The sequence below is a fragment of the Schistocerca serialis genome, chromosome 1 (genome assembly GCF_023864345.2).
Source record: "Schistocerca serialis cubense isolate TAMUIC-IGC-003099 chromosome 1, iqSchSeri2.2, whole genome shotgun sequence".
Classification (NCBI taxonomy): Eukaryota; Metazoa; Arthropoda; class Insecta; order Orthoptera; family Acrididae; genus Schistocerca; species Schistocerca serialis.
Genome location: NC_064638.1, coordinates 884,896,198 through 884,924,080, shown reverse-complemented (window position 1 = coordinate 884,924,080; position 27,883 = coordinate 884,896,198). Strand labels below are relative to the sequence as shown.

The following is a 27,883-nucleotide window of genomic DNA, read 5'->3' as shown; positions in this document are numbered from 1 at the left end:
TTACACAGAGACAGTTTGGTGCAAACTACTCAGTTGCCCCAATGAGCACAGACAAAAAGAGAAACATAAGGTAGAAATCCCTTTGGTTTCAGAGCACACTAGAAATAGTGCTGAATTCAGATGGTGCCCAACACGTTAATTAAATAGAATTAAAATAATTTTTTTAACCATATACACATCTATGAAATATCATCATTCATCCTTATGCACACCTATTCCAAAGCCTTTGGCAAATGGATTGTATCACTGCGGAAGACCCAGGTGGTATTCCTGTCGTACACACTCCTCCAATGTATGGTATTCTGGTCTTGTCATATGTCTAACTCACCCTACCAGGATCGGGGCCAACTGTGAAAGCAGTCATATCATACACCAAATCCGCTGTAAGCTTTTCACAACTATTTATGTAGGCATGACCTTGAAGCTGCTGTCCACCAAAATAAAAACCATTTCCAGACTGTAGCCAGGAGCAAACTTCCGCACCCAGTAGCCTTTCTGTTATCATCAATAGTTGTGTAACAATGTGATAGTGGATGTCTAATTAAACACAGCTAGTCAGATAATCATAGGTTGAAAATCTACCACAGTAGAAAGCTATAACACTAAAATCAGGGCAGTAACAATGAGTGCACAGATGTGTGTTATGATAAAGAGTACAGATACTGTTGAATTAACTCGAGTTAATTGCTTAAGCTCCAATGTCAAAACTTTACAACTTTAGATTTGTCTATTGAGTGAAGCTTGATTACTAATTAGCTGTTCAGCCAGGTGGTTTTCACAGCATAATCCATAATGGATATAGTTGATGTTTTGGCAATGCCATAACTGTCATTATGATAATAAACTGTGCTGCAAAAACAACACTGCAGTCAAAGCTGAGATGAGGTGCCATAAGGTGCAATGTCAATAATAATAAAAATCTAATGGCCATAAAGCCCATGTGTTTTAATATTTGCTGATAAACGGAGAACAATAAATTAACTTCCATCCTGAAAAGGTGATTAATAACTACAAACTAATATTGAGACACTTTTTGGAAAGGAAACAAGAACTTATTTTTAAAATGAAACTTTTGCTTTTGCAAATCATATTTTTCACAGGAAAAAGAAAGGAAAAAAAAAAGGCAAGCCTGCCTTTGTGAATATTTCCCACAGTCTCAGAAATTGTTGTAACGAACTCTTTAAGGGTGCATACTGGATTTTAGTAAACATGCATTAACCCTGTGTTTGTGATAGAGATTAATGTTGGCTATTATTCAAATGCTAATTGAAAGCTTTATTTTTTGAAATAGCAGAGATCATCATCATCAAATCCAAAGTTCTCACTATTGTTTTCTATCCTGCATTGGGGTTTCTGGATTTAAGCAGTCTCATTTCTCTCAGATGTTAGTACAGTTGCAAACCTTTTGGGTATTGGTAGTCTTCTGTTTTGGAAATGTTGAGCATACCATCTTCTCGCACCAACAGTGCAGCATCTTACTGCTCTGTAAGCATTATGAATGTTGGCTAACTCACTGTTTACATAACTGTGCATGATTCATTATTGCAGTGTGATACAATAAATGACAACTAGCATAGCACTGTGTAATAGCTGATTAGTGTAGCAGAAGTACACTAAGAGACACACCCAACTTGGTTTCCCCCCTTGCCATGGAACAAACGTCTTCTCACTTGTTGTTGTTGACTGACTGCTGTTTATGGCTCTTGTGTGCAGAATGGAACATTTGCAACTTATGGTTATTTGGTGAATGTTGCTTGATTTAATGTGTCCCCTGTCCTGCTCTGACCATTGTTGCAATAGGTCTCCCATAACGTCAAAACTGTTTCCTACATATGAAAAGACTTAATATCTGATGCAAACTTTCACATTATTGAAACTAAGAAGGGGACATTACAGATCAACACTCTTTCAATTTGTTTGTACTTAAGGGATTTCAATAGAACTGTTTAGTCTCTGGAAATAAAAAAAAAGATTTTATTTTCAGTATGATGATTCCGCACTCACATTTTCATGGAATTAATAATTAAAAATCAAAAGCTATCATTTTTATAAAAAATTCTGATTCAATATTTGTTAATTGACAATTTTATTTGGTATGGATATGGAATTTAACTGGAAGTTACAAGAAGGTTACTGCTAATGAGATTTGAACCAGCAACTTTACAATTACAAAGATTTTTGTTCTTAAAAGTGCTCTGAATTCTTCTAAACTTCAAAGGCAGTTGTTTAGAGTTTCCTTGGGAATTACATCACACTGATTTAGGCAAGTGAAATCCAGTCACTGACTTTCAAATCTTATAAATATGAAGAAAACTGAAGAGGTGCAGTCTGCAAGGGCCCCTAGAAAATAGGGGTAAAAAGGGGAGGTGGGGAGTGCATTGAAATGGAAGTTTCATACCTACAGCATTACTCACTTTAAATATGTAATACTTAGTTTCATAGAAACGTTGAGCGCTTTTCATGTTTCTTTGCACTGTATAAGAACATTTCCTTCTTCACACTGGTTGGTTTTAATGTGATATGCTTTGAACTGCGTAAATGCTTCCCCAGCACTATGCTCCTGTTGTAACACAGACATAGGTAAATTCTTCACTAAATTCAGAATACCGTATTATTGAATTATGTGATGCAACTGATACTTTTTCCGTTAACCAGTTTTCAATTTCTCCAATTTCCTTCAATGTATTTTAATTTAAAATTGTTTCTTTCAGCTAGGTGAATCGCATGAAAAGACACGAGAATCTTCGGACTGTCTTAGACACCTAACATCTCAAGCTGTGGTGTTACAGAAAAAAATGAACGAAATCTATACGGGGAAACCAGGGGCAACATTGCCTCCAATACAAATACAACCTCCTTCAATGGGCAGCGTTCTTGATATGCTGAATGTCATCAATGGAATTTTGTTCGTGCAGATCAGGTTTGTAAAACTGGAAATTCTCCCCTTCCCCCTCCACCACCCCTGTATGTATGCTTTATAAAGTTCACATCTGCTCTTTGGTTCTTCTCTACATATCGAAAATGTGGAAGTGGAACCAGTAACCTGCTTTCAAAACTGGGTAAAAATGTAATGTTAAGCCGGCCAGGGTGGCCGAGCGGTTCTAGGCACTACAGCCTGGAACCGTGTGACCGCTACGGTCGCAGGTTTGAATCCTGCCTCGGGCATGGATGTGTGTGATATCCTTAGGTTAGTTAGGTTTAAGTAGTTCTAAGTTCTAGGGGACTGATGACCTCATAAGTTAAGTCTGATAGTGCTCAGAGCCATTTGAACCATTTTGTAATGGCAAACCGAAAAGTAAGCTTAGTTTTCATGTAATATGGTAAGCAGTCAACAACTGCCACACTGACTTGTGCTGTAGGGTAAGTGTGCTTAGAACTGTGATAGTAAGAAAGGCACAGTACTAAATTCAGGACAACATTTACGCTGTGTATGGATGAAATAGGATGAGTGAATAAGTAAAGTGTTGATTTTGTCATTTAAGAGTGGGACGGTTGCAAACTGTTGTGACTACATGACAAGTGTACCGCAAGCCATATGTTTATGGAGTTCCAAAGCTCCTTCCCGAGAACTATAAAATTCAACAGATAACAATTCCCTGGACTTCCTTTTTCATTACAGTGTAGAAAGAGATGATAAACTAAAAAGATTTGATGGGATGAGACACAGGTTTCCTAAGCTAAAACAGCAATCCGTGGTACGGTGTCACTGCACTTCACCCAACAAATAACAAATAAAAATGTGCCAGACTCTGTCAGCCAGGAAGATTGTGGCTGTAATTTTTTGTTCTGTTAAATGATTCTTGTATCTCAGTTTTATGTAACACCAAAGGATGAGAAAATTCAAAAACTTCTGTGAGACTTTCAAAAGACAATCATTCAAAAAAGTGGCCCTGTTTTTTTATTGCCAGTGTAGTGTTTTTGCATGACACTGCTTGGCACTGCCTGGTGAAATATGGTATCCCGGCTGAGCCCCCAGTTGAAATATGGTATCCTGGCTGAGATTTCACTAAGGAAGACACCGTGGTTATAGTGGGTGGGGCAGGTAACAGTATTGACAGAGATCCTGGGTACAGCATAGAGTGTGACCTGGCGAAGATTGCATCAGCATCGAGGCATACCAGTGTTGAGTTTGTATCTGTTCTTGGGCGCCATGACCGACCTCATTTGAACTCTTCTGTCAAGAGAGTTAATTTGGAGCTGGAACGGCTGCTCATGTCGGGTGCGGGGTCACACATTGGTGTGGTTCATGTTGATTCTGTCAGTAGGTGGGATTATACTAGGCATGGCCTTCACCTCAACAGGAAGGGGAAGGGTAAATTGGCTGGGGAAATAGCAGGAAAGTTAAAGGGGGGAGGCACTGTCATGAGTGGTAAAATACCAGTGGTTATAGGATTCAGAAAAGACCCTTTTTTAGGGTAGGGAGGACAGAAAGAAAACAAATTTTAAGAGAGGTTAGAACTGAGACAAACCTTCAGTTTGAGAAAGAAATCAAAAAACATAATTCCAGCTTATTACATCAACATAAACAGCCATTGGTTAAGAATTTTCAACTGTCAGCAGATATTTTAACTCCATCCAATTTTAAGTCAGTCAATGTGAAATGTCAGCTATCTTTATTGCATCAAAATATTCGAGGACTGAGAAATAAAATTAATGAATTAACTATCTGCATAGATGAATTAGAGTCTTCAAACCCAGCTGACATAATCTGCCTCTCTGAACATCATGTGACCACTGGTATAGAACTTTTAAGTGTTACAGGGTTTAGGTTAGCATCTCACTATTGTAGATCAGAAATGGAGAAAGGAGGAGTTGCCACATTCATCAGGAACTGTCATAAATTTAAGAACATAGACATTCATAAATTTTGCCTAGAACAGCATATGGAAGCATGTGCAACAGAATTAGAATTTCACAAAAAATCTTTCATAATATTAAGTGTATATCGAGCACCTGCAGGTAACTTTAATCTGTTTGTAAACCACCTTGAAGCTGTACTGGCCCATTTAACAACCAAAAACAAAGAAATAGTGGTTGCTGGTGATTTCAATGTAGATTTCCTTAAAGACTCTCCCAATAAGAACCTATTTGAGTTAGTAACACTATCATTCAACTTAATTCCCACAGTAAAGTTCCCCACTAGGATAACCACTTGCTCACAAACAGCCATTGATAATATCTTTATAGAAAAGTCAAATGAACAAAATTATATTACAAAACCAATAGTCAATGGCCTCTCAGACCATGACATGCAGTTCCTTCTGTTAAATGTTAATACTGAACAAGATATAAAATCTGTTAAATCTGAGCTCAAGAGGGTAATCAGTAAGCCAAAAATTGATTATTTTAGGACACTCCTCAGAGACATTCACTGGACTGATGTTTACAGTGCTCATGGCATGAATGAAAAATATAACATTTTTGCTAATAAAGTGCTTACCTTATTTGAACACTGCTTTCCCCCAAAACTTACCAAGGTTAGAGCAAAGTCTACAAAGAAGCCATGGATTACTCGAGGAATAGGGGTATCTTGTAAAACAAAAAGAAAACTGTATCTGTCAATCCGAAACATTTCCAATGTTGATGCTATAGCACATTATAAGAAATACTGCAAAATATTAAAGACTGTAATACGGATGTCAAAGCAAATATATTACAAGGAAAAGATAGTCATATCAGATAACAAAATAAAGACAATATGGGATATAGTGAAGGAGGAGACCGGTAGAACCAGACATGAAGAGGAACAAATAGCATTAAGAGTAAATGATGCATTGGTGACAGATGTGTATAGTGTTGCAGAACTTTTTAACAAACATTTTATAACTGTTACTGAAAAGATGGGGTTGTCAGGTTCGGTAGATGCTGCTATGGATTACCTTAGACCAGACATTTCAAGTAACTTCCATAATATGAATTTGACCCTCACTACCCCAACAGAAATAATGTCCATCATAAAATCTTTAAAATCAAAAACATCTAGTGGGTATGATGAAATATCAACAAAGTTAATTAAAGAATGTGATTCTGAGCTAAGTAACATATTAAGCTATCTGTGTAACCAGTCGTTTATCAGTGGAATATTTCCCGAATGGCTGAAATATGCTGAAGTTAAGCCACTGTTTAAGAAGGGAGATAAAGAAATAGCATCAAATTTCCGTCCAATTTCACTGTTGCCAGCATTCTCAAAAATTTTCGAAAAAGTAATGTACAGTCGTCTTTATAACCATCTTATCTCAAATAACATACTGTCAAAGTCACAGTTTGGATTTCTAAAAGGTTCTGATATTGAGAAGGCTATCTACACTTACAGTGAAAATGTACTTAATTCATTAGACAAAAAATTGCAGGCAACTGGTATATTTTGTGATCTGTCAAAGGCATTTGACTGTGTAAATCACAATATCCTTTTAAGTAAACTAGAATATTATAGTGTAACAGGAAATGCTGCAAAATGGTTCAAATCTTATATCTCTGGCAGGAAACAAAGGGTGTTATTAGGAAAGAGACATGTATCAAGCTATCAGGCATCATCCAACTGGGAACTAATTACATGTGGGGTCCCACAAGGTTCCATTTTGGGGCCCTTACTTTTTCTTGTGTATATCAATGACCTTTCATCAGTAACATTACCAGATGCCAAGTTTGTTTTGTTTGCTGATGATACAAACATTGCAATAAATAGCAAATCAAGTGTAGTCTTAGAAAGATCAGCCAATAAAATATTTGTAGACATTAATCACTGGTTCCTAGCCAATTCTTTGTCACTAAACTTTGAAAAAACACACTACATGCAGTTCAGAACTTGTAAGGGGTGTCCCAAGAGTATATGTCTAACATATGATGACAAGAAGATAGAAGAAGTGGACGGTGTTAAATTCTTGGGATTACAGCTTGATAATAAATTCAACTGGGAGGAGCACACCACAGAACTGCTGAAGCGTCTTAACAAATCTCTGTTTGCAATGCGAATTTTGTCAGACATAGGGGATATAAAAATGAAAAAGCTGGCATACTATGCTTACTTTCATTCCATAATGTCATATGGGATTATTTTCTGGGGTAATTCATCAAGCCAAGCTAAAGTTTTCCGGGCACAAAAACGTGCAGTAAGAATTATATGTGGTGTGAACTCAAGAACATCCTGCAGAAGCCTGTTTAGGGAACTAGGGATACTAACTACAGCTTCCCAATATATTTATTCCTTAATGAAATTTGTCATTAAAAATATATCACTTTTTCAAACCAATAGCTCAATTCATGGAATCAATACTAGAAATAAGAATAATCTTCACAAGGATTTAAAGTCACTTAGTCTTGTACAAAAAGGTGTGCATTATTCAGGAACACACATTTTCAATAACTTGCCAGCAGCCATAAAAAGCTTAACAACCAATGAAATTCAGTTTAAGAGAAGCCTAAAGGATTTATTGGTGGCCAACTCCTTCTACTCCATTGATGAATTTCTGAGGAAAACCAACTGATTTGTATATAAGTACAACATATCTTCTGCACAATTTCAGTGCAGTAATGTGTTCACTGAAAATTTGTGTGTGTGTGTGTGTGTGTGTGTGTGTAAGTATAATCTAACTTCTGCGCCATTTCAGTGCAGTAATGTGTTCATTGTAAATAAGTATTACAGTAGTTGTATTACATGTTTCTTACCTTACAAATAAATAAAAAACTTTTTTATTTTAAATTCAGTGCAATAGTATTTGTAAAATGACTCTTAGTGTTCATTAAAAAATGACGATCATTCCACTTGGGACCTGTGGAATGGTACATTAGCTTATTTGTTTTAGTTTAAATATTTGTCATGTATTGTTGTTTTTCTGACATGTTCCACATCCTGGAGGACCTCCTCACTACAGATCAATTGGAATGAAAGTAAATCTAATCTAATCTAACACAAAGTTGAAGTATGCTCACTATTTTTTATTTACCTAAATTTGGCATATTTCGTGACAGTACCTCCTCCATTAGATGTTTACAAGGCGATATTGGTCTTGGCTTCAGTTGTCTAGTGGAAGTATGATTCCACAATGCATCTTTGTCGGCTGCAGAAATGACCTGGTTCAATGTGTTTGCCTCATTTTTGGTGCTTCAAATACCATTTCTTCGAATGTAGTTTGTTCTTAAAGCTTCTATAAAAAAAATAGTAACATAATTCAAAATTATTTATGACGGCGACCTGCACATTGTTCTACTGTCAACACACACCAAGAGTTAACTGCCGACTGACTATAGTCAAAGACGACTTCAGCGTCAAAGACATTTTACACAACACACAAGCTTCCACTTGTAATCAGTCTCTTTGCTATTCTTCGACACATTTACTAATAGTAATCAATATGCTTTCACTCTCAAAAATATAAGTAAATTAACATATAATAAGGCAAATTATAATTTAAAAAAATTCTGACAAAAAATATAAGAAAACATTTACAATAAGATATCGACAAATCCGGTATAAAATAACACATCTCCCAGATCCATTACAACTGCTCCCCAGGGCTTTTGTTGTTATGGACATATACGACAAAATCCCGACCACTCTCAGTAATGGATCTGTATTACACAATTAGTACATTAATGATGCAGTCTGATAACCTCTTCCAAATTTGGACTCTTTGAATCTGTGGATTTGTTACTGGCTGTTGTTGCAATGATTCTTCCCCATCAATCTCATACACAAAAAAATCAAGTAAAGAAATTATTTGACATGACAAATATACATGGTATAAAACATACATGAGAAATATTCTAACATACAGCATACAGATTGAAAATAATATAAAAGTAAAACTCATTTCCTAGAATAAGATTAAAATTTTTTTTATATTAATGTTAATTTCATTATGCTTACATATTGTACAGTAAAAATGATACTGAACATATATAGTGTAGTGTTTTTGTTTTCTATATATTTGCCTTTCATATATTTTTACTTCTGATTTTCTTTTTTAGAAATTTTTTTTACTCATGTTTTTTGTATATTTTTTTTGCTTATGATTTTCTTTTTAAAATTTTTTTATATTTTTTTCACTCATGTTTTTTTTGTTTTGTATATATTTTTTGCTTATGATTTTCTTTTTAAAATTTTTAATTTTTTTACTCATGTTTTTTTTATTTTGTATTTTTTTGCTTATGATTTTCTTCTTTTAGCACAGCTAAAGATACATCAGTATTATCTAAATTTTTTGCAATTATTTATGTACACTTGCCTCTCTACTACAATATTACTACAAGTCACATTCTTGTGAAGAGTACTTTCGCTCCCCACAACATCAGTATAAACAACAATAAATTGCTCATATATGATGAGGCTTTATCTAAAATTGTTTTTGAAACTTATACCTTTGCATGCATGTCCTCACATGCATGCCTTCACCCACAGACTTAGCTTCCAAAAATTAGAAAAATTCAGAAATGCTCACTAGGGAGACTTTTTTTGTAAAAAAAGTAAAAATAAATCTTTCTCTCATTCTTTGTTACAACAGTGTTTTTTCATCAGTTTCAATTAACATGTGACTTCAAATTATTAATTTATACATGCAAATATACATACTTGATTGTACAGGTAGTCCAGTGGAGGACTTTTGTTTCAGATGATAATAGGTTATTTAAATTTTGAAATTATGATTTCTGTTTATATAGTTTCAGAGAGACAACATTCCTGAGACCAAATAATTTCTTTGACTTAGGATACACCAAACGATAAGCATTAGGGTGTGGATTTTCTATGACTTCAAAAGGCCCAATATATATATCAAAGAATTTTTTAATTTCTGAAGTTAACATTTTTGATTTTTCATGAGATTTGACCAGAACAAGATCCCCAATTTTGAAAGTGGTTAATCTTACCCTATTGTTATGTCTTTTATTCCTCTTTTTCCCCTTGTTTCCTCATAGTTTCCCTGACAATATCTTCTCTGTCTTGCATAGTTAAAGGTGTACATTTAGGAAATTCAATAAGTTCTGATATAAGATTTGGAGGTCTAATATTAAACATAATCTCATACGGTGAAAATCCTGTGGAACTATGTTGTAGGCTATTCATAATATCTTCAAAATTTCGAATGTGCTCAAACCAGGTTGGATGTTTATGGCTACAATAGGTTCTACAAAGTCTCCTAATTTCCCTCATATATCTTTCTGCAGGATTGGTGGATGGAGAATAAACAGATATAAGTATATGCTTCAATTTTGATCTTTCAATAAACTTTTTCCAAATTTTAGAGGTGAACTGTGAACCATTATCTGATAATATAGCTTTTGGTTTACCCACCTGTGTGAAATAATCTCTTTCAATTTTTATTATAATTTCATGGCTAGTAGCTTTTTTCACTGGATATAATTTAATTAATTTTGAAAATACATCTACCATAACAAATATGTAACAGTGACTACCTTCACTCTTTGGTAACATTCCATATAAGTCCACTGCGATAAGATCTAAAGGTTTTTCCGGAATAATGTTTTGCATCTCTCCACCACATCTTTGATTGCTCACTTTAACTCTCTGACATTTGTCACAGGTTGCCAATTCTTTTCTTACCTTCTTTCCAATATTGTAAAAATAAACATTTTCTTGTATCTTTTGAATGCATTTCTGTATCCCACAATGACCAAAACTTTCATGTATGTAAATGATCAGCTTATCAGCATCTGCCTCTGGCTAACACAGTTTCCAATTATCAGAATCTACATCTGTTCTCCGAAATAAAATCTCCTTATGTAATTTGTAAAATTTTCAAGTTTCTCATACCCCTTCTTGCCTAAACATTCTTTGATTAATTTCCAACTCTGACCCAAATTTTGATTTTTTTTCTAATTTTGTTACACATAGCTCTAATTGTTTTCTCATTTTCCACCCCTTTCAAGTATCTTATTTTAAATTGCTTTTCCTCCTCTTGTTCAAAAATCTCCTTTTCTCCCCCAATTGGTAACCTTGAAAGTGAATCAGCTACTACATTCTCAGAACCTTTCATGTGTTTGATTTCAAAGTCGAACTGTTGCAGAAATATTGCCCATCTGGTCAATCTACTGTAGTATAATTTGCACTCTTGTAAGTAACTCAAAGCTTTGTGATCTGAAAATACTATGGTTTATGTCCAATAAGGTAAATTCTAAATTTTGTAAAAGCCCAATGAATTGCCAAAAGTTCCTTCTCTGTGACTGTATAATTTTTTTCATGCTTGAGCAACATTCTGCTTGCAAATGCTATGGTACAATGTATCTTAACTCCATTCTCTACTCTTTCTTGAAATAACTCTGCTCCATCCCATAATTACTGCTATCAGTGTTCAAACAAAATGGTAAATTAAAATCAGGTCTGTGTAATAAGTGTTGCTTCCTCAACTCTTGCTTAATTTTATCAAGCTCTTCCTGACAACTTTTATCCCAAACCCAAACAGTGTTTTTCTTAAGTAACTGACTTAAACATGGTGCATTCAGACTCTGATCACTTATATGTTTTTGGTAATAGCCGCATAACCAAAAGAACGACTTTAATTGTTTTTTTATTCTTAGGAATAGGAATTTCTGAAATTGCTTTAATTTTTTCTGGATCTGCCAAAATTCCCTTGTCTATGACAACATGACCCAAAAATTTTAATTCAGAAACTGCAAATTTACACTTCCCTAATTTCAATGTCATCCCCCCTTTTCTAAGTTTTTCACAAACTGACTTCAAAATCGAAAAATGTTCCTCCCAATTTTGCCCTGTAACCAAAATGTCATCTACATAAATTATCAGTTTCGACACAAGTTCTTGCCCCAGTACGTGATCCAAAGCTCTTATAAATTCGGAAACAGAAGAATTTAACCCAAATCGCACAACACAATATTGGTAACTCTTACCATTGTACAAGAAAGCAGTATATTTCCTAGAATTAATCGAAAGTGGTACCTGATGAAAACCCGAAGTTAGATCCAAACTTGACATATATTTTATATCTGTAAATTTATAGAGTAACTCATCAATATTTTTGGGATGGTCTGTCTGTCTGAACAAAATTTTGTTTAAGTGTCTAGAGTCCAAAACCAATCTTACTCCACCATCTTTTTTCGAAACTATTACTAGAGGATTATTATATGCACTAATACTCCTTTCTATTATATTATATCCTTCCATCTTTTTCAGCTCTTTCTCAACAGCAGGTCTTTTTGATATTGCAATACTGTATGGTTTTATGAAAAATGGTTCATGAGGTTTTACCTGAAGCTCACACTGATAACCCTTTACCCTACCAGGTATGTCACTGAAAACATCACTGTATTCCCACAGCAGATTTTCTAACTGTTGTTTTTGCTACCCAGATAAATTTTGTGTTTTTCAAATTTACTAAATTCCCAAATTCAACTTCAGTATCAAATCTATGAGTTTCAATATTCTCCAATCTATTTTCTTTTAGTAAATTGATACTGTCAAAATTTCCATTACTCTGATCACCAAGTGTGTTCACAAAATTTGTCTGAATGTATTCCCTTTCACTAGTTTCTATCAAAAGTTTTCTTCCAACCCAATCAAATGCTGTATTTACTTTTACTATCCAATTCATACCCAAAAGAAAATCCTCATTAAATTCCTGAATTACAAAACATCCATGTGTGAACAACTTGCCTTCAATTAAAAATGTCACTAAAGCCTGGCTTTTTACCAATTTACTGCTCTTCCCAGTAGCACCTTTTATCTTTACCCCAACAACTGGCATTTCAACAAAATCTTTCCCCACTTTCAATTTCTTGCTTAACCTTTCAGATATTCCCGAGATCCCACTTCCTGTATCAATTAAACATTTACCAATCCATGACCCAATTTGAACTTTTATATAAGGACTGCAAAATTGATCACTTTTCTCAGAACCTGTATCCTCATGTAATAAATCACTATCAATTTCCCCAAACCTATACTTATCAGAATCATATGGTATATCATTACATGTATTATTTGTCACAGTTATAAAATTTGCCCAAGATACAAAATTGTCATTAGTACTCTCTATTATCTCAAATAGCCAAGAATTTTCATCCAAATCACATTGTATACTATTGAAGTACTTATCCTTCAGCTTTTCAAAAATAAAATATCTCATCTTTTTCCACCACTCAGGACATAAGTTTCACATACATTAATAAGCATCTTTCTAAAGTTCTTGTCAAAAGAAATAGTTTCACTGTTCAGCCATAGATTCATAAGAAATGTGTGTGTGTGTGTGTGTGTGTGTGTGTGTGTGTGTCATTAGTATCTGTAAAAGTTTCACTTAGCCTAGAAGTTATACATGTGTCATCATTATTTGTGTAGTCAGATTCTTTACCAACAACATCAAAATTCACACTTTTACATACACCCAGCTTGTGAGCCTTATTCATCCTGGTAACATCTCTGGGAATTTCTATAACATTTTCACTATTTAATCCATTTTCAACCATGTGTATACCCAACTCCCTATTTAAACTAATGAAATACCTTTCCTCAACATCATCATCAATACCATTACTATCATTATCAACTTTATCATCAACATCATCATTATTATACATATTCAGGTCATACACATTCAAATTATTCCCCAAAATATAATTTCCCCTTTCTAAAGTTACCAGATCCCTTTCACCAATATTTTCATTCTCACAGCATGCATTCTCTCTTTCATTCACACACGTCTCTGAACTACTACAAATTACATCATCTGACAAAGTGGAGGAGGAGGAGGAGATTACTGTTTAATGTCCTGTCGACAACGAGGTCATTAGAGACGGAGCACAAGCTCGGAGTAGGGAAGGATGGGGAAATCGGCCGTGCCCTTTCTAAGGAACCATCCCGGCATTTGCCTGAAGCGATTTAGGGAAATCACGGAAAACTTAAATCAGGATGGCCGGACCCGGGATTGAACCGTCGTCCTCCCGAATGCGAGTCCAGTGTGCTAACCACTGCGCCACCTCGCTCGGTCTGACAAAGTGTTGTTCTTTTTTGCTCAGGTGTAAAACTCTGTTAAATTAAATGAATCACAATTACTTTTATCTACTGCATATTCTTGTGTACTGAAAATTTTATCTTTATCAATATCATCATTATTTTCCTCTTGAAATTTCTTCAATAAGTAACAACTAATGACCTCATGTGATAGCTTAGGTTTGGAACTGTCATGTTTGGGTTTATGATAGTCACATCCATTGGTCCTTTCATCATGCTCACCTCCTGCCTCAAACTTGCGGACCTTCAAGGGGGCATGTACTAGTCTCGTTTTTTATTTCCTGAATTACAACTTGTTCCTGCTTGAACTGCTGATTGTGGTTCTGCCAATGTCCCTGATCAACATTTCTGTTCCCATTCCTATGCCAAACATTACCTGATAGTTGGTAGTTTCTATTGTACTGATCTCTAGCAAAATTTCTGTGATTTTGATCCCTAAAGTGTTCTCTATTTTGTTGATTATTTCCGCGAAAATGTTGTTCTTGTTTTGGATAAAAATTATGGTCCTTCCTTTGAAAATTGTTATACCCCATGAATTTTGACTGACACCATGATAATTGTTTTGTTCCCTTTTTTGAAAGTTGTCATTTCCCCAATTTTGACCATTATCTTTCTGAGTAAACCCACTGTGTGTTCTTGCTGTTACCCTATCCAACTTTTCAATATAATTGAGAAACTGCTCTACATTACTATCAGGACAATGAACTAAACTCAACTGCATTGCTGAGGCCAATCTTCTCTTTAAGGTATCAATTTTGATCAAGTCATCCAAAGGTTTTGTTAAATGGATAAGTTTTTGAAGTTCACTTTTGCAAAATTGTTTCATGTTCCCATCTGATTCTCTATAGTTTCTCCCATTCAAAAATTCACTTTTGATTCTAGTTTGTTTAAGATCATCCCAAAAATTTTCCAGAAATTTTGATTCAAATTCTGAAAAGGTCATCCCCAAAGTTACAATCTGGTTTGCCCAAGTCAAAGCTTCCCCTTTCAAGAATTTTTTCACAAATCTAATTTTCATATCATCTGGTGAGTGAGGTAAAAAACAATCCTTACAATACTGTGTAAAATCAACGGGATGTAAGGGTCCATCTACCGAAAAGTGCTTCACTGGAATATTAGATACAAGATTGCATGTGTTGACATTGTGATTTTTGCTTTGAAATTCAATGTCAAAACTTTCAATTTTTTTCGCTAAGTTCTTTGACAGATTTTTTGTTTTCTAAGTCATTGCACTCCACTTTTTTTTTTCTAGAGTAACCAAACGATTGTCAGTTTCTTGTTGTACATTTTTTACTAAAACTTTTGTGTTCTCATCCAAATTTTTAATTTCCCCTTTTATCTCATTAAAATCAATTAAATTTCTTTCCCTATCTGCCAGTAATTCATTTTTTACAGTATTAATTTCATCGCTCAATTTCACATCAATTTCATTTACTTTTGCTTCCACAGATTCAATTTTTTCCTCAACGCTGCCAACTCTGTTCGAAAGATCACCCACTTGGGTATTGACTGCTTGGACTTGCAACAAAATGTTGTCAATTTTTTCATCCCAGTAAGTCTTATTGTCGTCAACTGATTGTTTAATTTCTTATGTGAAATTTACAAGAAAACTTTTAAAATCAAATTGATCGGTTCTTTCTGTTTCATTTGACCTGTCCTGATTTTCGAAGTCTATTAAATTACTACTTTCTACTTTAGGCACAATACTCTCGAAAATCTCATAAGTCATTGTGAAGAAAAAAATTTATACACAACAATACAAAACAAGATAAAAATATTGTTTTAACAAAATACGAGGGTTTTGTGACTTATCTGGAACACTCTTCTACTGTTGCAAATCCACGTTTTCCATCCATGTGATTGTTGACCAAAATTCTTTAAATTACTTCTTCTGTCGTGAACTACATTTTTTGCCGAAACACTACTTCTCCAAAACTTTTACTTCCCGATGAACACAAATACTGTAACACACATTCTGAAAAAACTGGTATTAACACACACAAATTTTCTTCCTCGTAGCACTGTTGAAGATCTCGTGAACGCAATATCCCGGCTACAGTCCCCAGTTGAAATATGGTATCCCGGTTGAGACACAAAGTTGAAATACGCTCACTATTTTTTATTTACTTAAATTTGGCATGTTTCGTGACAGTACCTTCTCCATTAGATGTTTACAAGGCGATATTGGTCTTGGCTTCAGTTGTCCAGCTGAAGTATGATTCCACAATGCATCTTTGTCGGATGCAGAAATGACCTGGTTCAATGTGTCTGCCTCATTTTTGGTGCTTCAAATACCATTTCTTCGAATGTAGTTTCTTCTTAAAGTTTATATAAAAAAATAGTAACATAATTCAAAATTATTTATGACGGCGACCTGCACATTGTTCTACTGTCAACACACACCAAGAGTTAACTGCCGACTGACTATAGTCAAAGACGACTCCAGCGTCAAAGACATTTTACACAACACACAAGCTTCCACTTGTAATCAGTCTCTTTGCTATTCTTCGACACATTTTCTAATAGTAATCAATATGCTTTCACTCTCAAAAATATAAGTAAATTAACATATAATAAGGCAAATTATAATTTAAAAAATTCTGACAAAAAATATAAGAAAACATTTACAATTTGGTATCGACAAATCTGTTATAAAATAACACATCTCCCAGATCCATTACACTGGCAAACAAAGAATTATTGTTGATTCCAATGATACACTCCTTATATTGAGCTGTACAGCCCACACTTACTTCAAAGAGATTTCTACTTCTTCAAGCATGTAAAAAAGTGGTTTAGGTTCCAATGCTTTGCTTCTGACAAAGAACTTACATATTGCCATGATGTGGCTGCTATCTACTGTGGCAGAATTTTATAAAGAAGGATTTGTCAACTCAGTAGGAAATAAAAGCATACACAGAGTATGCCATTCGTGCCTGCTTGAACATACATGCAGATGCTAGCTAAGCCTGCAGGTTGCACTGTGTCGTATTTGCCCATAAACATCAACTGTGCAATGTTCTCAGTATATTGTCATTCATGGTCTGAAGAGTTTCCTCTGTAGTTGAGTGCGTTATGCCAGAGCTAAATGAATTCGAAGGTGGGCAAATTTCTGATGCTCTTATGGTGGATGCTTCCATAACAAAGATAGCAGAAGGGTTTGCTATTTCAAGATGCACTATATTGAAGATTTATACCGCTTACAGGGAAGGTGGAAAAAATCATCATCCACTGAGTCACAACACAGACAAAACTCTGTTAAGAGTGATTATGATGGACAGTCATTCAAGAGGGATAATAGCTGAAAAGGTCACAACAGAACTGAATGTTGCATTCATAAACCCTGTCAGCACCAAAACAACATAAAGGGAGCTCCATAAGCAGGGAATTGCAGGGTTAGCTGGAATTCCAAAACCACTCATTACTGGTGCACACACATGTAACAGGATAACATGGTGCCAAAGCCATAAAACCTTGACTGTGTAGCAACGGAAGGATGCTATTTGATTGGATGAGTCTTGTTTCACACTGTTTTCAACTTCTGGCTGAGTTTATGTCCCAAGTGTGAAACATGATGGAAGTTTGGTGATTATTTGGGCAGCCACATCATGGTATTCCATGATCCCCATGGTTATTCTGTGAGGTAGCATTGCTGCCGACAGTTATGCGATCACTTTGGCTGATCGGGTCCATCCCATGTTACTGTGTTTGTTCACCAATGATGATGCTGTTTTCTAAGACGACAAGGGCCTCTGTTCACACAGCTCGCATCGTCTAAGATTGGTTTTGTGAGCATTAGGATGAATTGTCGCATCTCTTCTGGCAACCACAGGAGAGAAAGGTGTATGATCACTATCCATCTCCATCATCATTACCTGAATTTGGCACTAGTTTGCAGGAAAACTGATAAAAGATGCTCTCAGAAACCATACAGGACCTGTATTTACCCATTCTGAGATGGCTGGAAGATGTTTTGAATGGCAAGAGTTGTTCTACACCACATTAGGCATGGTAATGTGTTGTGTTTTTCGTGTTTCCATACCTTTGCCCACCCCTTGAATGTGAATGGTGATTACGTAGAGAAATAATAAAAGACATTTTCTAATAAATTTGCTTTAAGCAGTCCAGTATTTCATTTATAGCCCAACTGAGTTTACTTTTCAGATATCTCTCATATGTACTTATTCGAATGGTGACTGATGGTAAGCAAGTTGAAAATGACAGTAAAAATTTGTCGTTGAAATTAATACCCCTTGTGTAAAGGCACAGGAACTACAAAAAATGATATGGCATGCGGCAGAAAGTTGACAAATTCATAAATGATGTTCCATATATGACAGACAATATGTGAAATTTGAACGGGAATCAGAAAATGTTAATATTTCCAACTCTCATGCTGGGACCACTCTTGTTATCTGCACATAAATGACCTGATGGATAGGGTGAGCAGCAATTTACAACTGTTCAGTGATGATGTGTATGGGAAAGTGCTGTTTTTGAGTGACTGCAGGATGATCTGGACAAAACTTCTATTTGTGTGATGCATGACAGTTTGCTCTACATGTAGAAAAAATACACTTTAATGGAGATGAGTAGGATAAACAATCCCGTAACATTCAAATACAATATTAGTGGTGTGTTGGTTGGCACAGCCACATCATTTAAATATCTAGGCATAGTGCTGCAAAGTAATATGAAATGGAATGAGCAAGTGAGATCAGTAATAGGAAAGGCAAATGATCGACTTCAGTTTATTGGAAGAATTCTAGGAAAGTTTAGTTCACTTACAATGGGCACCCCATACAGAACACTAGAGCGACCAATTGTTGAGTACTGCTAGAGTGTTTGGGAGCCACACCAGGTAATGTTAAAGGAAGACATCAAAACAATTCTGAGGTGTGCTGCTGGAGTTGTGATGGTAGGTTCGATCAGCATGTGAGTATCATGCAGATATGACTTTAAATTGTACTACAGAGATGATCCGTGAACTCAAATTGGAATCCCTGGAGGGAAGATGAAATTCTTGTCACAAAACACTGTTGAGAAAAATTTAGATAAGTTGCTTTTGTGACTGACTGCGGACTGATTCTGCTGCTGCTGATGTGTGTTTCACGTAAGAACCACAAAGACAAGATATGGGAATTCAGGGCTCATATTGAGGCATATAGAAAGTCATTTTTTTTCCTTGCTCCATTTTTGAGTGGAACAGCAGTTGTACACCATGCGCTGTGTGGTGGCTTGAAGAGTATGTATGTAGATGTAGATTTAGATGGGTATATCATAAATTTGATTAGCAGCAATCTGTTAATGTTAGCCTGCAATAAATCACCTTTTACAGTATTAATAATGATTTTTAACGTCTTGGAACTTCATTATTGTTATGATTTATGTTTATGATATGTAAATTAATTGTATAACTAACCTATGGCTTGTCTTCAGTACTTAAATGTTTATTGCTATCACAAGTATACTATTTATGCAAACCTTGCATATTTTATTGCTTATTGTTTTTGTTACTACAGATATTGGGTGATCCTCTGTTAATGTAAAGATTTTCTGTACTTGTTTACTTAATAATATGATGATTATTATATGTCCCATTGTGTACTTCTTTTTGTCATTACTGGTGTGTGTTCTTTATTTCCTTAGTAATAGCCCCAATTTCTTTTGCAGTCAGCAAGACATCGAAAATTTCAAGGCTGAAATTGAGAAGCGTCAGCTGAAGGAATCTTCTCCAGCACTCTTGGACGAAAAATCTGAGATTCTTTCAGAAGTAATAAAAGATGCTGAAAAGAAAAAAGTTGTGAAATCAAGTTGAAAACAGGCTGAAAAGGCTTAGTGAGGCCATAGTGCATTCATCATGTGTACAGACAAGGGCAATGATTTCAGAGCAGATTACTAAGAGTCCAGTGACAAGGGTAAAGGTGTAAAACTGCAAGGGAAAAAAGCGAAGAGTGAAATAAGTGATGTGAGTGTGTGCCTACTGTCAGTACTTGACATACCTTTGTGGAAAATGACAAGTGTACACCAGAGCTGTAAGTTTTCAGTTTATCCCAGAGTGCCATAGGAGTTAACTCTCAGCTCTGTTTTTGTATCTCTGTGACAAATTTATTAGGAGCTGTGTTCCTAGAAGCTGCAGCACACCATTCTTCTGGGTTACAAATAGTCTGTCCATACAAGAACACAAGTGCAAAGCATTGTGTTGTGCTGGAATCCTCTGCAGCTGTCAAATAGTGCCCAGGGGCAAGTAACTGAAAGTGGCCTAGTTTGTGTGTGCGTGTGTGATGGAGTCAGTAAAATGTTACTGATTTTATTGTTACTATTTGAGAAACATTGTTAATGTTATATATGCATTATGTACAGTGAGACACCTTTTGGGCTAATGCATACAGTATTTTATTTTTTAAAAATACAAGAAATTATATATAAATGGGTTTTTGTAACTTTGTTGCATACGTTTATCTGTTCTCTTGTTGTTACCTGTGGACTTAAATAGCAATACTTGTTACATGTTATTTGTAATACCACATCAGAATGCATTTGAGTATTCCTGTGAGGTGTTGAGAAAAATGTGAAACATGTGCATTGTGCCTAAGATGGCTTTGCACTTGTGAATTGTATCATTTTTCCCTCTCTTGTAATGAGAGAGGTAGTTTCTCTTTGTTTTCTGTTAATGATGGTCATGCAAACAATGACTAGGTATTTTGGTACTGGGGATTGAAAAAGGTACCATTGGTGAAAGATTCTATTATAGAATGTACACTAAATTTATAACTTGTATTTATGGTTGGGTGATGATGTTGAAACTGACTACTCAGGATACGTTATTATTGCTGTTACATACCTGTTATCTGTTGTTGAGCTGCACTGATAAGTAGTAGTTTTTATTTCACGTCTGTACATTAAAAACTTGATTCTATTGGACAAAAACAGAGTGGTGAGCATTTACACGTCACTGAAGTTCTAATAAAATATCTAGTCATTCATTATTCGTCATGCTAGAGAAACTACAAATTTTCTACAGAAGTCAAGCTTCCTTATGATTAAAGCAATTTTTTTAAATATAGAAGCACAGCGCATCCTGCAGAAGAATGTTATGAATTTGACAGTTACTGTGAAACACTTATTACCTGAATTCATTTGAAGTTTTGTTTGATTTTTCTTTGCAGAAAAGATTTTCAGTGAAGAAGAATAGTAATAATGTTTACTGAATTATCTGAAAACCTAATCATACAATAGGGTTGCCATTTCATCAGACACAATAGTAGCTCTTTACTATTGTTGACATATACTGCAATTGAGTCACACACTATTTCGTATACATATCTTTTCCATTTACATAATGTTCTGCTTTTATTTCCTAGCCATTGTGTTTGATTGATGTATACCATTGTAAGAAGTCATGCGTATTGTGCGCGCATCGTACATCTTATTTCTGAGAGTTGAAGAATCTCATATTGGTTTCACTAAAATATTCTGATACTTTACACGCAGGTGTTTTTTTTTTTTCTGTAAATGCTCACCACAAACTATTTTTTAAATGAATAAAGTTTAAATGACAGGTTATTTAACAGTTGCAGCCTGTGTTCTGAGGAAGTTGTTGGTGTTACTGTGTAAAGCCAAAGAGTTGTTTCATTGCATATGCATAGTAGTAGTTCTTCCTGAAGAAGTGTGAATATGTTAGTGATTAGTAGCATGTACTGACTAGAGACCTGATTTATCTTTTATATATAGTTTTAGGTATTCTGAAAAATTATAGTTTTATAGTTCTTTTGGCTGTTGCTTAATGTTTGAATTTTAAACTTTCGATGGCAGTATAGTATTTTTGTAAATATTGTAGTGAACTTATTTTGCTGAGTAGGTACTTTGTACTGTATCCAATTAGTTGACATTCCATAATAGTTTTCACACATTTTTTAACACTTCATAACAGCATACAGTCCTGGTGCTGGAAATGGTTAAAAGTATTTCCGTTAGTTCAAAAAATGTAATTCATTTCCATTAAAAATGAGTGTCAAAAATAAAATTGTATACTCCTGGAGAATACAGCTTCCACAGCAATAATGGAACGTGCAGATTTTTCAAGGTTGTTAATTATATTAAGAGTATCACTGCTATAGGTCCAGGAATAGAATTATTCTCATCTGTATGCATATTAAGAATGCGCACCATTCAAACAAGTCATGATATTGTGACAGTCTTGGTGTTCAGTTTCATAAAATAAGCAACAAAATATTCAATGAAAATTAACATGTCTAAGGAGTGTATTCTGTTTAAAGAAATGGTTTCTTCGTTTTTGTTAATAAGGCGTGGTTTTCTTTAGAGTGAGTCTGTGGTATTCACTAACAAAGTTGAGGCTTACAGGTGATGCTTCCAATTCTTTATGAATCAGAGACTGCTGTAATTGGTGCTAAATAAGTTCTCACTTACGCATCGAAGGATACTTAAAAACTCATTCTGTTCGTCACATTCAGGAACATAAATCTGTAGTTTTATGTCTGAATGTTACATGTAGCTGAAAAAAATGATTCAGCATTGTTCTTACATTGCGCTCTCGATAAATGTAGTGTGCCTTAAATAATGTAAACTGGAAAAAATAATAATTTTTGAATACATATCTCATTGTGCATGATAAGTGAGGTTAACCTTTTGATATGAGTGTTTACATTACACATTGTTTCATTCTTTTGTAAGCATTGACTAGTCATTCATTTACTGTTGCACATTTTTATCATTATTACAGAAACTACTGAAAATTTGAAAAGCACACAATCAGTTAAAGTTCAACCAGTAAATTAGTTGTTTGCTCAGTGATTTAATAAAATTAATAACGCACTTAATTTGAAATTATGCAAATTTTTTTTATCTGAATGGGCCTTTTCACTGAAGGAAGGAGCTATTATTGTGAATATCAAAATTTTTCAAAGAAGTTATGTAGTATTGGATATGAAATCTGAGACCACATAAGTGTTTACAGAGATTGTTCCCTACAAGGTCACAAACATGAGAAGACCAATTCCTCAAATTTTATCTCTCTTACGGCACAAGATATGTTGTTATATCAGTCTCAATGAGAGTAGTTCACCATATTATAAATTTCATTGATATACGAATCACTGTTAGAACTGGTCATATTCTTACCAATGTGACAAGAGAAAACCTCTACTGATATGTCTGAATTACAGCACTTCCACAGAGAAGAAATATGTAAAAGCACTGTTACCCAGTACCTAAGAATTTAGCTATAGTAAAAGTAAATTACAGTTTCAGTATACCCATTATGGATGACAAACTGCAACTGTGATTTAAACTGGCAATTTATTTGTGCATAAATATGCAACCAGTCACTTTTTTGGATTTTAGATAAGTTTTGTTGTGCCATTAACTAGTTTTTAAGGCATTGGAAGCTCATGATCAGATGGTGTTACAGGAGCACCACATCATGGACCAAATGTAGCTAGACTGTATGGTGATGAGGCTGGCTGAAATGACTGAAATTTAATAACTGGTAACAAAATGTTTATGAAACAGAAATGATGTTATATTTTTGCTAATTACAGTGCACTGCGTTGTGGTATCCATAGCAAATTTATACCCACAATGTACATTATTGAGTGCACACAAATATACACAGTGTTTAGCTGCACTTGGTATCACACTTGCACACAGAATGTAAACATGAGGTGTAAATACAATGTTGTTCCTGTAACACCTCCATCTGATGAGCGTGCTGTGGCTTTACAGCTAATTAATGGTACAATAAATTGTATCTAAAATCCAAAAAAGCAACTGGCTGCACATTTATACCCAGCTAAATTACCAATCTAAATTACAATTGTTTGTTAAAACAATAGTTTAAATAAACTTAACTACAGACTCAACAAGGTTTTTTTCGTAGTAACCTTTTGTTTAATGACTGGTACTGTTCAGTAAATCAAAGTTTGGAATCACTATGTAAATTAAAATTGATAGTGCCAATCTTATGGGAGTACATATGAAATAAGTTAGGAAACATTAAAATGAGTGCTGGTCCTCTCCCACTATTCTAAAGTGCTTACAGGAAGAGAAAAGGTGAAACTGAGCCTCAAAGGACTTACCTGTGGTAGTATTTTAAATTCATACAGTTAAATTTGTTTTCAGCTAGTTGTGACTGTTAATAGGTGTTCAAATTCTTAGAATTCATTCATTTTAAGTTGCTGTTCAATACTTGCAGTCTTTCAGCATTATCCCCAATTTCCTAAATGGGCATCGAATAAATTTTACAATTTATCTAGTATTCAATTAATAACTCCATAGGGTGAAGTGGTTTTTTAGTCACTGCCAGTGTAAGAGAATTTCTGAGTATTTAAATCTGAAATACATATTCTGCTCATTCTGCCAGGTGAGTTATGAGAACTGGTGATGTGAATTATGCAGCTTTTTAGGCACTTGATTGAGAAGTTTGAACCTTAAAATTTGAGGAAAGATCAACAAGCATATTAAGCAGCAATGGTTTAGAAATTCAAGGGACATACAGGGATTGATTGTTCTCATTTCTCAGTGAAAGAAGCATGTAAAATGGCGTTCAAAATGTGAATGTTGTCAGTCTCACACTGCAGAACCAGTTTCATAGAACAGATTTCATAAGAATACTACATGATAAATGTTGTCACCATTTTTCGGTACCTATGTTTGTGTGTTGCTCCTTAAATTCACTATAAGTTTGTATTTGATCATGTTCTTTCCTATTAATAATAATAATGTGCATTTCTGCTATTTTGACTGAATTGCTGCTGTTCCGCCCTGTTTACTAGTTATCACACAAAAAAAGAAGGAAACTGAAGCCTCCTTTTTTTTTACCACATTGAAGAGTGTGACCCCCATTTTTCAGAATATCTGTTCATTAGAACATGTGTTCCGATAATGCATCTCTTTCTAGAAACTTTTACAGGAGATCATAAAGTGAAAAACATTGCTGTAAGAGATAAGATGATCACAATTTTGAAACTGTAATTCAGTTTCATTTGATAGATTAACTTTATCTCAGAGACAGTAGTGCTAGCGGTAAAAGTTTGGCTAATGAGCCACTGGTGTATAGTTGTCTCATTTGGCATTTTGTTATACTTTTTGTACAATATAAAAGAAATTTGCATTCACGGAGCAATAATCATAACAATAAAAAGGGCTGAAACTCACTGAAAACTCTAGTATTCATCTGTAATATGCTGATAGCAAATGGTATATGGTTGTGTGCTTTTTAAATTCTGTAATTAAGGAGGGTCCTGAGAAGTGTTAGAAACTGCTTTATGCTGTGAGATTATGAAAAGTATGTTCAGAGAAATCTGAGTAATTATTCTGGAATGAGGAACATCTGTAGGAAATGAAAAATTTGATAGTCTAGGGGCAGGAGCCATAAAATGTGCATCTGATCATGTCATAAATAAAATAGAAATTTTTACATGACTTGTGTTCTGATTAGCACACCTATATATGAGAATCCTGTCTACAATATGAAAGCTTACTTTAACTTCGTACCTTTTTTTTTTCTACCAGATTTCAAATGGGTGTAGATATGTACAGACTATTTGAATCAAAATGTCATTAAGGACTTATGTTGACTTTTCTCATCATAAGCACAACTTGTCAAGTGGATTCAAGTCATCTGTAAAAATCACAATTTAAGTAAAATATGTCATTTAAAATTACATCGAATGCTGAAAGTAAAAATTAGTGCTGACTAACCAAAGAATGAATACAAAAGCATGGCATTTCTGTGTCACACAAAAAAAACTAAACAGTGCAATTTATCTGAAAACACAATTGCAATTGCCATTTTCGTCAGTAATGGTACATTAAATGTAAGATTGTAATTACTTATTTTTAAACTCAGTGTGTGCCCAGGATAAACTCAAAATAATTATCACTCCAGAATAAATTTGTTTAAATGATAAATATTAAAATATCCTCAAAATTCTGGGTTGCTTATTTAGATTCTTGTTGGCACATGTTTAATGGTTGTTGCATATTTGAGGAATAATGCCTAACAGTTGGACAACTGGTTAAAATCAGCAATTATCGAAATACCATGAAAGTCATTATACAAACTGCAGTCACCTCTTAAATACGTAACCCACTAAATTATTTGGGAAGATATTCTGTTTGAGATATCTATCCATGCTTGAACAGAAACAAACTGTGAATCATAAATCAGTGATATGTATGTGGAAAGCAGGAAAAATTAAGGGTCTTCAGCTGTTTGTTCCACAGCTATTCTGTGGAAAGTATTTCTACTATATAAAATATTTACTAGCAATGGATTGATTGAATTATGAAGGGTGGGGGAAGGCAGCATGAAACAGGCAAGAAAGAAAGCAGAAAAATAAAACAGACTGGAGAGTTTTGAAATACTTCCCTTTCACAGTTTTATTATTATTATTATTATTATTACTATTATTAATCTCTACAGCTATGCGCACATTTTTGTTACTTGTCGTAGAACAGTGACTCCAGTAACAGATAGAAATCTGTGATAACATTGCAGTTAGATCTGTCAGTAAAATCAGTTCTTTGTGATCAGCTGCATGGTTCACAGAAGTGTAGAACACCAATTTTTAAAAAAGCAACAAATTGCAATACATTGACAGTTTAGTTATATAATTTTGAATATTCTGTAAAACTAGTGCTTTTTCGCTTTTCTGTATTTAAGGTTATGTGATAAACCTTATCATACAGAATAATAATACCCAGGAATAACAGTACCTGAGGACAAGAAATGGAGTGAATGACTCCATCCCAAGTATATGCACTAGGGACAGGAAACAGAGAAAAGAATCATGGAATTCTTTAAGAAATTAGAGAATGAAATGCTGGATGTGGAAGCAGTAGTGACTGGAGACTTAAATGCACAGGTGGGGAATGAGACTAGGGTTCAAATGGCTCTGAGCACTATGGGACTCAACTGCTGAGGTCATTAGTCCCCTAGAACTTAGAACTAGTTAAGCCTAACTAACCTAAGGACATCACAAACATCCATGCCCGAGGCAGGATTCGAACCTGCGACCGTAGCGGTCCTGCGGTTCCAGACTGCAGCGCCTTTAACCGCACGGCCACTTCGGCCGGCAATGAGACTAGGGAAGTATGAGAATTGTTCTGTTTGGATATGGGCAAAAGAATGGTGGAGAGAAATTGGCCACTTTTTATGAAAGAAACGGTATGATTGTGGGCATTATGGGGTTCCGGAAGAAAAATAGCCAAATGGTGACATTATATGGTTGGCGAGAGAGAGAAGGATGAAGACCATGATTACTTATGTTCTGGTGGAAATGCAAAATTGTAGACAGTTAGTGGATGTAACTGTGGTCCAAGGAGAAATTTTGGTGGAAACTAAGTAGGTGTGCCAATAACAGGTAAAATGGGAAAAAAGTGCTAAAAGATAAGAAAATAAGAAATGTGGAAACTAAAATAAGTGGCAGTACAGGAAAAGTTCAGGCAGTTACTTAGCTTAAATCTCGAGTTCTTAACGTGAAAGTGTGGAAGAGTAAGTTGAAAGAGACATTTGTAAGTTCTGCAGAGAGCACCTGTGGCAGGATATCTACAAGGGCAAAGGATAAGGAGTTTTCAAGGTGGGATGAGCAAATGTAGGAAGCAGAAAAAGAAAAAGAAGGCATGGATAGAAAAGAATGGCATCAAAAAGGGAGAAAGCAAAAGGGAATGGAAAGCAAGAAGAAATGTAAGAAAGTGGCAGTGGAGGAAAGAGGAAAAGTTGGGAGGATTTCACATGAGTTGGAAAAAGAGAGCTAATAATGCAACCAGAGGAGATAAAGAAAAGATGGATAGTGTGCATTGAGAAACTAGTAAATGTGAAAAATAGTGATGAAAAGAGAGCAGAAGTACAGCAGGGGGGCCTGAACCTGGCAGGAGAGAGAG

General features: G+C 34.8%; 1 protein-coding gene and 1 long non-coding RNA gene across 3 annotated transcripts in view; one reads left to right on the top strand and one right to left on the bottom strand.

Moving 5' to 3' along the window:
* Positions 1 to 25,420, top strand: part of LOC126411093 (clustered mitochondria protein homolog) — a 369,115-nt gene extending 343,695 nt beyond the window's left edge. Inside the window, exons 22-23 of the mRNA XM_050081339.1 lie at positions 2,712 to 2,920; positions 19,652 to 25,420. Of these exons, the coding sequence (XP_049937296.1) occupies positions 2,712 to 2,920; positions 19,652 to 19,796 (354 nt within the window). The 3' untranslated portion in view covers positions 19,797 to 25,420. The remainder of the gene's footprint in view (positions 1 to 2,711; positions 2,921 to 19,651) is intronic.
* Positions 1 to 27,883, bottom strand: part of LOC126411109 (uncharacterized) — a 132,453-nt gene that overhangs the window by 87,338 nt on the left and 17,232 nt on the right. The window lies entirely within an intron of this gene.